We start from the raw sequence: 17,311 nt of genomic DNA on the forward strand, positions 1-17,311 counted from the left end.
ATAAGACTAAGAGGAGAACTGGCTAGCGTTGGAGCAAAAGCATGGAAAAGGAGGATCTCATCACTGAACAGCAATAAACATAACTTCTTCTTTTTCTTGTATTTCAATTGTTCAGTTTAAGAATCCTTGGTTCTACTGAAAAGACTTGTTTTTCCTGACAAACACAGTGGCTGACATTCAAACATGCAACAGTTACGTGCAGCAGTCATGGCGAGACATGGAAAAATCATAATCCCCCTTTTTTTCATTTGGAAATACATGTGCAAAACTGAAATGGCACAGATCTGTCTGCTGTCACTTCAAAAACTGCTATGCAGCCATAGTTTTTCTATTTTCCAAAGGTTTTGAGATGGCAAGAAATATAAGAAACTATGTGCCCTCAAATCGCACTTCTCAGAGGCTCTGGGGCTGATTTCAGTCATACACTATGCTTCCATTATGCCATTCCAGCACAACATAAACAGAATAGTTTAAATGAAGTTCAAATAGAAGTTTGAAGTTTGAATAGTTAAAATGAAGTTCTAGCGTGAATGTTATGCTTATGGTATGACTGTTCACAGAAAATTACCAGCACCATTTTTCGGGTTTGTCATACACACGTTTACATTTTTTGCAGTTTCAGGAAAACCAGCTCAAGCTTATATGTCTGTTTTTAGGGTTTTTTGGGTGAAAAAGGTGAGTTTTCACATTGCATGAGTGCATTGGAAAACTTCCGTTAAAACCACTGGAAGTTCCAAAACCATTATGAAGGGCATAATAATGTTTCAAGCTTCATGTGGCGTTTCTGAAACAGACAAATTCCCCACCCACAGAATTCCCATGCACTGTCTTTCCAGACACAAAAAAAAGGTGGTCACATCTAACTGAGCAGTCTCACAAGTTTTGCTACATTCAACACCTTTGACACAAAAAGATCCAGTGCAACTGGTGCATCATAAACCCTTTAACAGCTTGGAATTGTAAGATAATATGCAAGCAAGAGACAGGTGCATAAAAATGGCATTCCCAGATGTGTCACTTAAAATTATCTTACATGACTACTTAGCATATTAGCTTTCTTAAAGGTTCTCATCCATGGGGTATCATAAGATGCAGCTCCATGCCCTCTCATATGTCGTTTCAGGTATTCTGCCTACAACGCGTAGCAAGACAGCAAGAGCAGAAATGCAAAAAATGACAGGATTAAAGCATGAAATGGTGAGAAAGAACCAAGTTGAACTGAGGTCCTGGTGGAAAAAATTGTCACAGAAAATAGCAAGCATGTGCTTCAGACTGATCGGAGAACATGACCATAGTATAAAAGTAAGCAAGCTTCTATTAATATAACATACTAACTTCAAAACAGAAGATTCTTTTAAAGGCACAAAATAGAAAGAAAGTGGCTGAAAAAACCTGAATGTCCATCTCATAAAGGATGGATAATAAGAGTTAGGTAAAAGGCTGCTTCTTTTAAAGCCAATACCCAGAAAAGCTAAAAAAAAGAGACCATGGCTAACACTTCAGCCTTAGTATTTAAAAGATCTTGTCATGGCGCCATTTTAAGGAGATTCTATACCTCCATTACTGACATTTAGTAAGTCAGTAGAAAAGTTTATTTAACAAAGAAATACCTTGCATTGGGATTTAATTTTTACTTTAACACATTCCCTTTAAAATATTCCCCTACCCCCTAATCTAGAATAATTTCAGTTATAATATTAGTATTACTCTATAAGTTAATATCATGTCTCATTTCTCTCACTGCTTCACAGTTTCACCAACTTTTTATTATTACCTGGCTAGTTAGCTTGGACACCTCCTTTGCCAGTTCAATATCTGGACGTCCCAGCATGGTTACGCCAATGCCAGCTTCTCCACGCTTTTTATATTCAATCTAACAAAGAAAGAAAAGTATAGCTTAGTAGTGATGTTGTTCCCTTTTAATTATTTTACTGACACTGGTTTTAATAGTATAATTACTGCTAAAGAATTATACAGAAGACTTAAAAAACACTTACATCACTAATTAACTTGGCAGCCTGAGTTGCTTTCTTAATATCTGGTCGATCTGCTATAGGTGTGTAGTGGAGCTTTGACTTGGCATCTTTCTTGTATTCAATCTAATCCGTGATGATAGACAGAGGAAAGAAAATTACTGAGGTTTGTTCATGAGCAATATATCTAATAAGGACACAACAATGTTGCTGGGAAAGTGCATAGTTTTTTTTTTTTAAATAATTTCACAAGGAATGGATTTGGGAATCTGGTTTTGCAAGTTGTCTACAAATGAAGAAATAAGCATGTGCAATTCTGCCTGTATTTGAAGGAATGAAAAAAATTATTAGGTGTGATTTGCACTAGATTACTTTAAATCCTACCATGTGATTAAGTAGAAATATGCTTTTCAAAGAAACCTTTTATTTCAGTGCAATTTTACATTTGTAAATATTTGCACCTTTATCTTTCAGAATTACACCTGAACATGGAGGCTGGGAGGAAATCCAGAAGTATGTGAACTTTTGTTTTTGCCAGCTGACTTTGATTGAATTTGCTTACACAAGCTACTTAATTCATGGAAAGACAAGACAAACTTACTGTACTCTGTTTTTTAGCAACTTCCATGGCATGTTTCACTTCAGGAGGCTCCAGCATGACAGAATAATTAGACTTGCCTTTCTCCTTCACAAACTTCTTTTTATAGTTTGTCTGTTAAGAGCAAAAAGGGCCATGTGTGATTTTTTAATTTTACATAGAGGTAAATGCTACTGAAACTTGGAAATAAGCTCACTGAAACTGCTAAGGCAGATAAAATGCAGTCTCCTCAGTCTCAAAATGTATGGTCCCCAGCTTGTTTGTCATAATTTGCACTTTAGATTACAAAAGCTTGTTATTTGGAGATAATGATTTGTGTTTAAACTGTGTTCTATGAAAAATAAAATCTGAATTAAAGACACCTGTTAGCACTCCAGCCTGTCACTTTTCTCCAGAGTATTTCAACAGATTCCCAATAAAATGTGTTTAGCTCTTTGTTAAAGTCTCATTCTGGTAGTAATTAATCTTTCCTGACTCCTTGGGCATTTTATGATGAGACTCTAAATGTGTTGCATGTATACTAAAACATGCAACAGTCTAATCAATTATAGGCAGCAGGTAATAATCTCACCACAAATTGTTATCACACTAGTTACGTACCTCACTGACATTCTTGGTCACCTCTTTCACATGAGCAGTGTCTCGTGTCTCTGGCAGGGTTGTGTAAGACCCACGTGGAAGCTGCTTCTTGCTATGTTCTTTGTATTTGTTCTGAAAGCACAGAATAAAAATAGGTAAAAAACAGCAATGCAAGCCCCATCCCTCCCCCCCATATTAAAAGGATGTAGTGAAAATGAACAAATAACTCTCCGATGTTTTACCTCAGATACAAGAGAGCTGACATTCTTAGCCAGGAGGATCTGAGGTGTGTCTGGAACGACAAGGTACGTTCCTCGAGCTTTGTTGTGCTTCTCTTTGTATTTTATCTAGCAGGAAGAAAAGATACCATTTTAAGCAATGTGTATCTTGTCTTGTGGCAATTTAAAAAGAAATTAGTATAGTTGTGCCTGCTTGTTAGTGAAAAGGTTTGCAGAAAATCCCATATTTTGATGTTTTCCAAGATAAATTCATTCCAGTCTATATATTCCTACGGCTCTCACTTGGAATTTTATTAATATATGGAATATTGAATTAATATTCCATATACTGTTAGTAGTTATTAAAGATACTTTGTGTTATGCACAAGTTATACCTGCAGCTTTTTTTGTTGTTTTCTCCAGATAATATTTTCATGTCAATAAGGGGAATGCAGAGATATACTGAAGGTCTAGGGTGTTCAGGCACTGTTAACTTTGAACGTTTACTTAATCCATGAACTAGGCCAGTGACATTCACAAGACCAAATTTATTCAGATTTTGCCAATTTGTTAATGAAATAAACAAGTCAAATCAAATAATGAAGTGAGACTGAGAACAGCTTTTCAAAGCTTCCTTCTTAATCCAATCATATTTCCAATAAGGTAGTTTATGTAGTAAATAAAGTTCTAGTAGAACAAAAAAGTGAGTGTTCCAAGTACTTACATCACTCGCCAAGATGGCATTATTTAAGGCCAATACTGTGTTTTTATCATCTGTGACAGAGAGTTTGCATCCCTTTAGGAATTCCCGGTCCAGTTTGTATTCATACTGCAGGAAGAAAAAATAAAAGGTAAAAGAAGAGAGTCTCAAATCTTCTACAATTTTTTTTTTATTCTGAACATGAGAGATGTGGGGAAAGGGAGTATTCAGTTTGTTCTAATTTTCTTACATCACTCTGTTGCAGAGACGACTAACAGGAATGCAGAGATATACTGAAGGTCTAGGGTGTTCAGGCACTGTTAACTTTGAACGTTTACTTAATCCATGAACTAGGCCAGTGACATTCACAAGACCAAATTTATTCAGATTTTGCCAATTTGTTAATGAAATAAACAAGTCAAATCAAATAATGAAGTGAGACTGAGAACAGCTTTTCAAAGCTTCCTTCTTAATCCAATCATATTTCCAATAAGGTAGTTTATGTAGTAAATAAAGTTCTAGTAGAACAAAAAAGTGAGTGTTCCAAGTACTTACATCACTCGCCAAGATGGCATTATTTAAGGCCAATACTGTGTTTTTATCATCTGTGACAGAGAGTTTGCATCCCTTTAGGAATTCCCGGTCCAGTTTGTATTCATACTGCAGGAAGAAAAAATAAAAGGTAAAAGAAGAGAGTCTCAAATCTTCTACAATTTTTTTTTTATTCTGAACATGAGAGATGTGGGGAAAGGGAGTATTCAGTTTGTTCTAATTTTCTTACATCACTCTGTTGCAGAGACGACTTGGCTGCTTGAACAAAGTCAGGCCTATCAGCAATCCAGTGCCAACGGGCCTTGGCTGCTTCATATTTCTTCTTATAATCCAGCTGTTTATAGTGAAACAACAAGAATAAAAGAAGTTAATTGGAAGTTGTGTACTTTACACGTGACATTCATACAGATGCAAATTCTCTTTCGGTCTGCACCAATTTAAGAGAGAAGAGGTAAGAAAGTGCATCTACATCAGACTATGGCTTTCCTCTGAATCATGTGCAATCCAGTGGGAGTCCATTTACTTAGTTTTTCCACTGCTAGGTGGAGAAAGGAATATGAATGACTGAAAAGATATCATGAGTCTGAAGAAGGTGAGTGCTTTCAGTTCCTTGCCTATTGAAGTGGATGTTGGGCCACCGATAATAGAAAACACAGGAGAGCTTCCCATGAAGCACTTACTTTGTCACAGAGAATTTCTGGGACAGTTATGTCTCTGTCAGGAAAACAGAGGGGGACTAGAAGAACAGTAGATGTGTGACATGCAAGGACCTCAAGTGACCTCAAGGACAACTTGCAAGAGTGAGCACTTTAGTATGAAATAAATTAATATATATTTTATTCAAGCAGCATAAGAATTAGAAGCAATGTCCAAGCTCAAAAAATTTCACTGGAACTGAAAATAATTTCTCATGGTCTCCATTGCCAGTCCCAAACGCTATCCATAATAAAATTAAAATATTAATAAAACTGAACTCACATTGCTGTTTAGCTTGTAAGCATGCCTTGGAGTCTTAATATGAACTGAATCTGCTATGACGTTGCAGTGAGATTTATTCCTCTCATACACTTCTTTGTATTTCAGCTAAAGAAAGACAAACATAAAAAATGTTTACAAAGATAATATCATTGTCAACAAGAAAAGCATAAAAATATGAAAAACCATAATATTAAAGATTGCTCCTGTCAAGATAAAATCTTAGCAGAAGAAAAAGAAATTATATCAATACAACTTGGTATCAACCATCTGCCTGAAAGAATGGTCCTCTTCAGCAGCAGTTCTCTTTAAATAGAAAATGTAGCAGGTATAACTCACTGTGAAGCACAGACTACAACTTAACAAAATCTACACAGTAATTCTGCCTCTTTCTAGTTTTTTGCACCTAATAGAAAGGCTTTAAAGAAACATGTTCTGATAGGCACATTCAATGTTTTCTGAATATTCCTTTATACAATCTCAAATTCAACACTCAGTTTAGAACAGAAAAAAAGTACTTCAATTCAAGATCGCTTTTGAACACCTTTGTCTCTTAATGATCCACATCAGTATCTGGATAATATGGTTATTTTTTTTCTCCTAGATTTAGTCGTTATATAAATAATCCATGTAGCATCTGAATGACTTTCACGCTACTTCTTCTCACAGTACTATATTGAGTTACGGAAGTGCTAGTATCCTCATTTTATTTATGGCTATCTAAGGAACGACAAAGCTCAGAGAGAAAGCCTACGGTAGGAGGAGGAATTAGGACCAGGACTCCCAAATCCTATGACATTATTCTAGCCACTTCACATTCCTTTCTCTCTCTTCTTTTTAACCTTCCATTGCCCCATAATAAAAACTTTTTATTTTAGATCAGAATATTTACCTTACATATTCACAATATCCATAGAAGAAATGAATAAACACAGTAATGTATTAAGTACCTTATTCAAGGCTCCACAAAAGCCACTAGCCAACAGAGGAAGAAAACCCAGAAACAAACTCCCCAAATCCATGCTTTAATTAGATACTAGTTCCAGCTCACAGCTTTTATTACTAGTGAGGGCTGCTCTACCCCAGCAAAAATGTTCCAAGAGCTACAGAAGAACATTACACAAAAAAACTTCCTGAACACTTTCATACTCTATTGTGTTTTTTGAAAAAGCATTAAGTACATATGGAGTTTTACATGCAAACAAAACCAATACACTCTAACAAGAAGCTATTTTTTAATGACAGTGTTACATATGAGTTTAAAGTATTGCATATCCAAGTAAAAAGTTAATTATGTGTCTTTTTGATACCACAGACAAAGATAATTTACTTACATCACTTATTCTGTCCTTGACCTTGCGCACATGCAATAACATAGGTGTATCATGGATTGTAGTATAGCCTTTAGGCTTCGCTTTGTTATATTCCAACTTGTAAATAATCTGAAGATAAAAATTATAGATTATATTATTTCTTGACATTATTGGTGTCAATTGAAAAAATCAAGATGAGAAACATTGTATAATGGACAACTGAAAATGCCATATTCTTAATTATCACACTTCAAAGGTCTGAATTCAGAGAAGGAGGTATGCTTGAAAGGGACTGACCACACTTACATCACTAATCTGTTTGTTGACTTTTGTAGTCCTTAAATGTTCTGGAGTATCCACAACCATAGTATACTTGTCTTTCTTCTTTTCATAGTCCTTTTTGTATTCAACCTGGTGATTGGGAAAGAGCGTATGTTAACCAGACAAACCAAGACAAAACATCTTCAGGAGATATGTTTATATTCACGCATAAAACTGCAAAATCCTTCCACCAAAGCCCATGAAAGCTGAACATGCACAGTGAGCTAAACTTTGCAAACCCCTTATTTGCCTAAGAGGCTGGCTATCTATTTGTGTGATTAATTTCACATCTATTTCACTGAGTGTAAAAGCTTCACTTCTATCCTAAATCTCCAAGATTGAGCTAAAAAAGCAATCTCAGCAGATCAGTGACTTTTAAAATTCATAACTGGACAATATCTCATTTTTAAATATTCATCAAATGAAGAGAAACGTAAAACATCTTACACAGTAAAAGATAAAAACATCCACTGAATATGTCATAATGCCAGGCTATTTTAAAGGCTTTGATAGCAGAATTTGTATCTTGATAATTTCTTTCTTAAAGATCTTAAAGATCCCTACTCAGGACTCTAAACCTGTTTTCACAGAATTCAGTGAGAACAGACTGTACACCAAGAATGATAATTCATTGTAGACAGCCTGAGGGCAGGTGGAAGAGGTTAGAACACGTTTTTAAAAAAGAACTTTCATGCTCTATCTTGCATCAGAAAATAAAACCAAGCTTTTAAAACAGGACTATGACAGACAAAATATAAAAAATTATATACAAACAACAAATCATAACATGAAGTCAACTCAGATGAACATGCAGGTCAGGCAGAGTGCTATTTTTTTTTTTCTTCAAAACATACTCAAACTTACCTGCAAGGAATTTTTAATGAGATAATAGAAATCCACGGATAAATTGAACAAAAATGTCTAGTAAACACCCTTCAGTACCTTATTACTGAAGAATTTTGTTAACTGTGCTAATAGTAACAAAGAACACCCCCTCCCTCTCATGTAATTGTTTTCTACTGTTGCATTTCCAGTTTATAATTTAAATGTTATATGCCTGTTTCACCTGGCCCAGTCAGGAATCATTTCTACCATTGAAAAGAGTAAGGTTACTGCTAGCAGCTGTGATTTCAGAGCAGAAATAAATATGTACCAGTTATTTAATAAGCCACATTTTCATCCAACTGGTACAATCAAAATATATATGCTAGAATCCAGATCAAATTAAGGTAGAATATGGAAAATAAATTCTTCACTATAATATCAGAGTCATTACAGGCTTTCTTTTATATCATCAGAAATATAAATAGTTAGGCTCGCAGCTGTGATTTCAGAGCAGAAATAAATATGTACCAGTTATTTAATAAGCCACATTTTCATCCAACTGGTACAATCAAAATATATATGCTAGAATCCAGATCAAATTAAGGTAGAATATGGAAAATAAATTCTTCACTATAATATCAGAGTCATTACAGGCTTTCTTTTATATCATCAGAAATATAAATAGTTAGGCTCTTTGGTCTGTATGAACAAATAGATGAATCATACTCACTTTCTACCTTCTGATTCTTATTAGAACTGGCAAAAGGAGAGAGTATTTTTTTTAATAAACTGTATTATATGACTGCATGAGGACTGCTTTGCTAGCCTTGCTTAAAAGCAGTAGGTAGAGAAAGAAATTGATGAAAACATGATTTACTACAGATCTATGCACCTATACCATTTCTAAGAGCACTTAGAATTGAGACATGACTCTGTTCTGTATCTAGGCACAGTCTGACACCATTCTCAGGTAGAGTGGTAGATAAATGTTGTAATCTACTCGCCAAATTACTTCCTCACGTGCATACTGAATTAAGGGACTTGTGTTGTGAGGGGTGGTCAGTCCAAGAAATGGTGGCAGAGTGAGAATTTGTTTAGGAAAATATCAGGAACAGCTAACATACAATATCTTAAATGTATGGAAAATTGCTCTTTATGTAAGTATGTGAAATATTATATAGAAGTATATATAACAATTATTTATAATGAAAGGAGAAAATGGAGGCAAGATCAGCCTGAGCTGAGTGAAGTCCAAGTTACAGTAAATATTGTTTCAGATATTCTGTTTTCAAAAATATTTTATCATAGCCAGCGTTAAACACATCAACAGAACTCTGGAGTCTGATATCTATAGAAATTTAGAGAACTCCCAAGCAGCATATATTAGAAGTCCAAGCAGCTAATTTGTATATATAATGTCTCCTACAGCAGCAGTTCTTCATATTACCTGGCTCCATAAGTATGTGTTGTAGAGTGCTGTCAGCATATCTGGCCTCAGAATTTCATTACATCCATGTTGCAGGAGCATCTTGGCAAAGGATTTATATTTTTTCTGTTCATGCAAATGGCAACGAAGCACAAAAGAGCCTTGTGAACACCATAAACAACAACACAGCTCTAGATCCCAGACACTTTGAGAGTGGAGAGATTTAGGCCAGGTACTATATGTATTCATTCAGATGTGCATACAACTTACATCTATATAATTAAGAATGTCAAGAGTATATATTAAAAGATTTGCATACTATCCCATTAAGGAAATTGTGAAAATATTTTTTGGGAGATAAAAGTAAAGTATAGATTAAGGTGAGGGCACTCAAACGCCAAATACATCACTGTTGCTTGAGTAATGAGTAAGAAGATAATGTTTGTAAAGGTCATTAAAAGAAAGGTAATAAAAAGTAAATGCATGATACAACATGCATTTTTTTTAAAACCTCTCCAATGACTTCAAGAGGCATTAGATTTCTGATGTCAATTGATGCACAATATATGAAAGTACATACAGTAAAGATTAGCTCACTCAAAAAGTAATAATTCTTTTTGGGTGGCAAAACAAAGACTGTCCGATCAACTGAACTAAAACATCACAACATCACAGGTGAAACCTGTGATACTGCTAGCTATAGACATTTCACACAGACAGAGCAGCTGAGAGTGAACCAGGCACTTTCTGGCAGCACCGGCTAGTGCTCCTACAGTACCTGACTGCTCAGTGTAGTCCCCCACTTGGCCAGGAGGTTCCTAGGATCATCCACAATAACGCTGTACCTATCTTTGAGCTTCTCATAGGCAGCTTTATATAATTTCTGCTCAGAATAGCATAATACAGTGTAACAAATTAAAAGAGAGTGAAGACACAGAGATCATACTTCTAACCATTGAAACCTCTTTACATGGACTATTTAAAGGCTGGGATTGAAGTTCATATCCAAAAGAGAAAAATATATTAACTAAAAAAAAACACAGAGAGAAAATATTTCCAAACAGTATATGCATTTCTAAATTTCCACTGGAAGGCCTAATCTACAATTTAAGGGTGCCTATATTCTATCCCTGCCACTCTTCAACAAGCCATTTTATGACTTACTTTCTTCATGAAAAATAACTGCAGAAGCAACTCTGTATGGAACTAGATTCTTGATTTGAGTACAAAGAGAACACAATGAGATGCAAGGGTAAATACAATGTTATATTATCATCAGACATTTTGTAAGCAAAAACTATAATCCCTCATCACAAAAAACATCACTTGCATAACAGAAGACATTTAGGCAAGTTCATTTCAATGTATGGAGCCCCTGTTGCTAAAATCTTACTCATTTATGTTTCTCATATTAAATTTTTCCTTATTTGCTCTACTGAGCAATAAGAAGACTGAATACTAACAATCTTCCATAACAAATTCTGGTTCCCTGCTTATCAAATTGAGTATAAAATGATAGCAATGGTACTGGAATGGTATCTGTTGTGAAACAGTTTTTCTTACTTAGAACAGGTAATACTGTAAGACATTTACTGTCAGGTAAACAATTCAACATAATGTCTGGTGAAAAAGAATAAAATACCAAGATGTGAGAGTCTAAATATACGCTGCTTTAATGAAGAGCATCAGAGTCTGGTGTGGTATGCCAGCTCTAAGCTGATGAGAATTCACCTAGAACACAGTGCTTTTCAATGGGCTTTGTCCTGTGGGTGTACAGCACTACTCCTAGAAACTCCATTGGTGATTTTAATCTTAAACCCAAGGGCATTCATTAACCCCCTTTGCTACTATGTTGTGTTTATTGTTTCTTTAGCACTACAGGAGAAAAGTAAGAAAAAGTAAGTAGTAGAGTGGGAGAATTCAAGGCAAAATATCTGAAATGAAACAGAGCTATGGTAACTTTGGAAATAATACTATCTTCTTAACACTGATGAAGTTGGGTTTTTTTCAATGTTTCAGGAAAGTAATTGTGATTCTCTCTATACCTTTTTCACATGACAATCAACAATCAGTGTTACTAAGTAAGAAGCATTATTTAAGTTAGCATTTATTTACCAGTCAGCAAAGGAGAAGTTTCTTTGTAATGACAAAGTAATGGAGCAGGGGTCAGGATTTCACTTTTTAGGTACTGTAAACCTTTCCTGTCCTAATACTCAGACAGACAATAAGAACAACCTTGTCTTTCATGATTTTAGCCTGACCTTAAGACATCTTTAAGCCTGAATATATTTTGATTTATTTAGAATTTCATAAGGAAGATCAACCTTCAACTCCGTATTAACATACACACACTTACTACTTCAGTATGAGACTCTACAGAAATCTTTAACACTTACCCCAGCCACCAACTGAGTTGCATGTTTAAAATGCTTGTTAATTGGAGAGTCAGCTACATACTTAAAATGAGACTTAGTCTTCTCAAATATCTCCTTGTACTTACACTGGAGAAAAAAAAAACCAAACAGAAAAAAATATTCCAATGTTAATCCAAAGAAGGGTAAGGCAATGAAAACGTATGATTTTAGAAACAATCTGCAGCAAAACCATGGTAGAATTATTGCATATGTGTGTTTAACGTATCTATAAACAAAAAATAGCTGTAAATATAGTAGTTTGCAGGATGGAAATATCACATCAAGAAAGCAATGGAAATTTCAAATCTTCATAATTTTAAAGCTAGACTTAGAATCACCAGAAAAATTACTACGGAGCTCACAGCTTTGCAAGGAACAGAGGGGATAAGTAAAAGATCATTTTGCCTCTGTTTTATAGTAAGAACTGAAATTTTAGATGCTATATATTAAGTTCTACCATGAGTTATTCATATCAACGTCTAGGTCAGAATTGGATTCTCCTGTGAAAAATTTATCTACAATATAAGCAAACGTCAAAAAAACATTTAGCAACAATTCAGACTGTTTTACTTACCCCACTGTAGAGCACCTTATTCTTTTCTGCCAGAGCAAAACTTGGAGTATCCCATGCATAACAGCCAGTGCCTCTGAGCCATGATAAGTCTTCCTTGTATTTAACCTTTAGAAAAGAAGTAAAAGGATTCAGTTTTAAGCGGCACCAAGTGGTAGCTGATCAGTGCTGAAATGGCACCTCAACACAAGGTGTAGCAAACAGAGCTACATCCATTATTATTCCATTATAAAATAAATTACAGTTACTCATACTTTTCTAATGGACTCAGATTATTCACATACCTAATCTATCATTAGCTATTCGAGTTCCTGTGTGAATTAAAAAACATTTATTCTTGTACAATTAAGGGGTTATTGTATATGTACAGATATGTACTATTAAAGGTTGTTACAGGGTTAACAAACAAATCTAAGCAAATGCAACTGAAATGAATTAAGACTGTTCTGTTAATTTCAAAAGGAGATGGGCTGCAATTTTAGCCATCAGATTTGCTCTGTCATTTCACAGATCTGCCAGGTGAAAGTGTAAATCACTTTAAAAATTTCAGCTGCCTTCCCTTTCTCACAATAAGACTTGGTTTTCATTTTGGAAACCTACTTAAAATTTTCAACCTCCCACACCCAGGAACTATTTGAACTCACATCACTAATAGCATCCGTGACTGCGCGATGATGGTAATGCTCTGGACGGTCTGGGATTGATCTCCAGATTCCTAACTGGCTCATATAATTTTCCTTATATTTCACCTACAAAGAAAATTGAAGAATGAAGTAAAACAATTTGAGAACAGAACATGCTAGACTATGCCGTTTCAAGACATTCCTTTTTCTGAAACATCAAAACTAAAACAGTGGAAATGAGATTAACTTGCATTCACCTTTGTAACATCAAAGGCAATCAGGTGTATAATATTCCAGAGAAGGAAAGAAGTTAATATTAATAGTGCTGATCATATTTTTCTAATTATTTGACACACTTAAATAGAATGATAGCATAAATGGCATATTCTAGGTTATTAAATGACAAACACTAATTAGGAATGAAAATGTTGTATACATACACTGCTAATATCATCGGTAACCTTTCGATGATAGACAATATTCAAAGCATCTTTCACTGTGTGGTACTTGCCCTTAGTATTCTCAAAGGTTTCTTTGTAGCGCAACTGGTAAGAAAAATAACATACAAAAGAATATATTATATTTATCTGTCAGGAATTGTTTTAGTTAAATTTCCTACCTCTTAGGAATGACATCCAGGGATATGTTGCTGTCAACTTCCTAATGTAAGCCGTGAGGAATTTTAAGAAGCTGCAATTGCCTACAGTCAATTGCAATTTGACTGAGATTTATGGTGAAAATGAGAGAGAAAAGGAGTTGGTACATCTAAAGCAACATTTCATCCTATTCACTTTTAGACTGAAGACTGAGGATAAAACATCCATGTATCACAGGACTACTCTCGAGAACAGTGAAAGTGCCACTTTTGGCATAAAACCCCTCTACTTATCCCTTCTTCCTAGAACACTGAAAGTGCCACTTTTGACATAAAACCCCTCTACTTATCCCTTCTTCCATGTCCTGATCTAGAAGAAAGCAGGAAGATCAATCCAGTCTTTGGAGAAAGACTTTCTCAGAGGAGAAATTCAGATGTGCAAAAGAACTGGGATGCCCCTTTGCAGTATTTAAAAACCATTCTTGAGAGCAGTAAGACTGATCATCAGAACAAAATACCAGCCCAGCACATATCCTTTCAGGATACAACAATCTGAAATATATAGCAAAGATCTCACGAATGAGCAGAGTACTCTTAGCCATTGCCTTAAATCACAAATCACTATTCCATGCTTGAAGGAAAAATCAATTTCAACTTAATAACCTTATGTGCAGCAGCTCAGATAATTTTTCTCTCTAATCTACTTCTAAATTAAAAAATGAGCACATTCTCAGTGACATGCAAGTTTACTTCTAACACAAAACTGAGATGAAAATATCTGATGAAAGGTATTCTACCCTGGCTCCAGCATCAATCATTTCACTCCAGTCTGCACTATTTGGAGATTTCATGTGTAAGCAAATTCCTTTAAATCTGTTTTTCCTTTGTTGTAAGACCACACTTCGGTGCAATGGAAAGTGAAAATGAATTAAAATAAATGAAAAAAAGCATTACAGTGACATCAAGTAAAAACTTAATAATCTCCGTAATATCAAATGGAAATGTACATGCAAATGGGGTGACGTAGTTTATGACCCACACTGAGATATTCTATGCTTTGCATGCTTGTTCCCCATTGATCCTTTTTCTGTTCTTTTCATAAAAAAACAAAGAAAAAGCAGCAGTGAAAGTGTTCATGGACTACATACATCACTGGCATTCAGGTATGCTCTCTTGGCTCTGATCAAGACTGGTGTGTCAGGGACAGGAGTGTATTTGTCCTTCATCTTCTCATACTGGGTTTTATACTTTTTCTAAGAGAGACAGCAAAAGGGAAAAGTTATATCTTTAATCTTAGAAGCATTTGCTGATCTGTTAATTATGTTAATGCCCAGGGGTGCTACACTGAGTGCATAACGTCATTCTTGCAAAGCGCTTCTGTCAAAACTTTGGGAAACAAGCTCAGCTGTTCAGCTCTCTCTAGGTCTTCCTGGTCTTGCAGCCGGTGTACCTCAGATTCTGCAAACAAGCACTTAGAAACAGGTATCTTATAAAATACTAAAACATATTAAAAAAGTGTTCTCTTTTAGCACAACTTAGAAAGGAAATGTAGAACTTAAGCATAAGACATAGAAAACTAAATGAAGGGTAAACAGATTTGAGCCTTGAAACTATCACTAAAATTAGAAATAAAACTTCTAAACAGTTCAGCATAGTGGTACCAAACAAAAAAACCCAAAGATCTTACCTCACTGACCATGTCCTTTACATGCCTAGCATGTGTAAAGGCTGGAGTCTGACCACCAGCATGATGATGGGGTCTCTCTTTTGTGGCAAGTTCCACGTACAAGTACTGCAGAAAGAAGAAAAGAATCAAAAACATACATTTCAAGTAAGTTTTACTTCACCTCTCTGAAAAATGTCTGTAAATTCACAATGTATACAATAACCACACAATTTACCCCAGGAAAAAATTACGTGCCCTTTCCTCTTCCATACTATCTTAGTTCATCTTTCTCTATCAGTACTCTTGATATTCTGTAACTGCCAGTAACATGCTCACAAACCAAGAAGTCAAATGCATGTGACACTAGTGACCTCTCTGCCCTACATTCAGACCTAGCTTTAGATAAAAGCATCCATAAGGTCTGGTTTTCTCTGGTGAGCATCTTCATTTTGTTCTGCAAATTTAAAATTCCACAAAATTTGTAGCTAATAACTTAGATAATGAACTACTATATGAATAAAGAAATGAAGATGAATAAAGGTAGATGGATAAAAATATTTATTCCTCTGATGAAGTCAGATTTCAGAGAATTTGAACAGAACTGTACCAGGGTTCAATGCTCTATTTCAGATGGACAAAGCTGAACATGTCCATTACAGAGACAGGGTCAACATGAAAGCTCATAGCCACTTCAAAATGAGCAACAGTCATTTTAAACGTCCTCCCTAGGAATTCTACATTACTTTGAAATGGCCTGGAAAGATTTTGCTGTACTTTAAGAGTATATTAAGAGGGATCCCCTCATTGTTTTTTTATCAGTACAAAATTTTCACCTGGCTCTGTATTTTTTGTCCTTGCTTGGCTCTTAAGAAGTCAGGTGTATCAAGGATGGAAGTGTATTTTGTCTTCAGTTCCTTGCCTGCAGCTCTGTAAACCAGCTGGAAAAAGAGAGGTCCATTAGATTCTTCCATTAGATATGTTCATTTAGCAGCTGAACAATCACGGCTTTGCAATTATAACATCTCATGTATTTCAGAAAACACAGTGAGAGGGTCTGAGCTTAATTATAACTAACAAAGATGTGCAAAAATAATATAGAACTTACTTCACTCAAATGGGTTTTCAGTTCCTGAACTGTTCTGTATCCAGGAGTATCCAATACCACATTGTATTTAGCCCACATCTTCTTTGCGGTACCAGTGTATATATAATTCGACTGGAAAAAGAAAAGCAGTATTACTTAGGAAGCTTTTATTAGTCTTGGTAGTAAAGAAAATTTTACAGTGTAACCTAACGGTGCTTTGAAACAACTAACTAGCTGCATGGCAAGAAATTCTGTCATAAGTCTTTACTCATTTTCATGTACTTAACTTCCTGGAAGTACATAGCATGCACGTAAATAAATCAATCATTGTTATACATGGTTCTACATGGTTCTCAGAAGAAAAATCTTACCCAAAGCTTACGCAGCTGACGAGCACGGACCATATCAGGAGTATCATACAGGAAGCAACCCAAGCCCTTCAACCACTTCAGGTCCTGTTTGTATTTATTCTATGAGGCAATTAGAAAAAGAAAAATCAAAAGTTAACTTTTGGGATAATTTCATTAATCAGTCCCTAAACGCAGTGACAAAGCATTTCTCTATTACAGAATACAATGCAAATGATAGAAGCCAAATTCCACTTTCAGTATAAAAGCAGTATAGAATCATAGAATAGTTTGGGTTGGAAGGGACCTCTAAAGGTCAACTAGTCCAACCCCCCTGCCCTGGGCAGGGACATCTTCAACTAGATCAGGTTGCTCAGAGCCCCGTCCAGCCTGACCTGGAATGGTTCCAGGGATGGGGCATCCACCACCTCTCTGGGCAACCTGGGCCAGTGCTTCACCACCCTCAGCGTAAAACATTTCTTCCTTAGATCTAGTCTCAATCTACCCCCCTTTAGTTTAAAGCCATTCCCC

At 35.4% G+C, this 17,311-nt stretch overlaps 1 protein-coding gene across 31 annotated transcripts in view; it reads right to left on the bottom strand.

Moving 5' to 3' along the window:
• Positions 1–17,311, bottom strand: part of NEB (nebulin) — a 136,443-nt gene that overhangs the window by 28,036 nt on the left and 91,096 nt on the right. For 25 of the 31 annotated variants that reach the window (XM_019470416.1, XM_019470440.1, XM_019470434.1 and 22 more), the window contains 21 exons: positions 16,805–16,903; positions 16,455–16,565; positions 16,183–16,287; positions 15,371–15,475; positions 14,832–14,936; positions 13,529–13,633; positions 13,110–13,214; positions 12,469–12,573; positions 11,877–11,981; positions 9,502–9,606; positions 7,215–7,319; positions 6,930–7,037; positions 5,599–5,703; positions 4,850–4,954; positions 4,624–4,728; positions 3,393–3,497; positions 3,172–3,282; positions 2,575–2,685; positions 1,998–2,099; positions 1,775–1,873; positions 1,034–1,132 (listed from right to left, as the gene is read on the bottom strand). In XM_019470416.1, coding sequence (XP_019325961.1) covers positions 1,034–1,132; positions 1,775–1,873; positions 1,998–2,099; positions 2,575–2,685; positions 3,172–3,282; positions 3,393–3,497; positions 4,624–4,728; positions 4,850–4,954; positions 5,599–5,703; positions 6,930–7,037; positions 7,215–7,319; positions 9,502–9,606; positions 11,877–11,981; positions 12,469–12,573; positions 13,110–13,214; positions 13,529–13,633; positions 14,832–14,936; positions 15,371–15,475; positions 16,183–16,287; positions 16,455–16,565; positions 16,805–16,903 — 2,205 coding nt within the window. Of the gene's footprint in view, positions 1–1,033; positions 1,133–1,774; positions 1,874–1,997; positions 2,100–2,574; positions 2,686–3,171; positions 3,283–3,392; positions 3,498–4,623; positions 4,729–4,849; positions 4,955–5,598; positions 5,704–6,929; positions 7,038–7,214; positions 7,320–9,501; positions 9,607–10,258; positions 10,364–11,876; positions 11,982–12,468; positions 12,574–13,109; positions 13,215–13,528; positions 13,634–14,831; positions 14,937–15,370; positions 15,476–16,182; positions 16,288–16,454; positions 16,566–16,804; positions 16,904–17,311 lie in introns of all 31 variants that reach the window. The other 6 variants (XM_009273141.2, XM_019470430.1, XM_019470422.1 and 3 more) reach the window with 3 other exon arrangements.

Source organism: Aptenodytes forsteri, unplaced genomic scaffold (genome assembly GCF_000699145.1).
Source record: "Aptenodytes forsteri isolate BGI_AS27 unplaced genomic scaffold, ASM69914v1 Scaffold174, whole genome shotgun sequence".
Lineage (NCBI taxonomy): Eukaryota > Metazoa > Chordata > Aves > Sphenisciformes > Spheniscidae > Aptenodytes > Aptenodytes forsteri.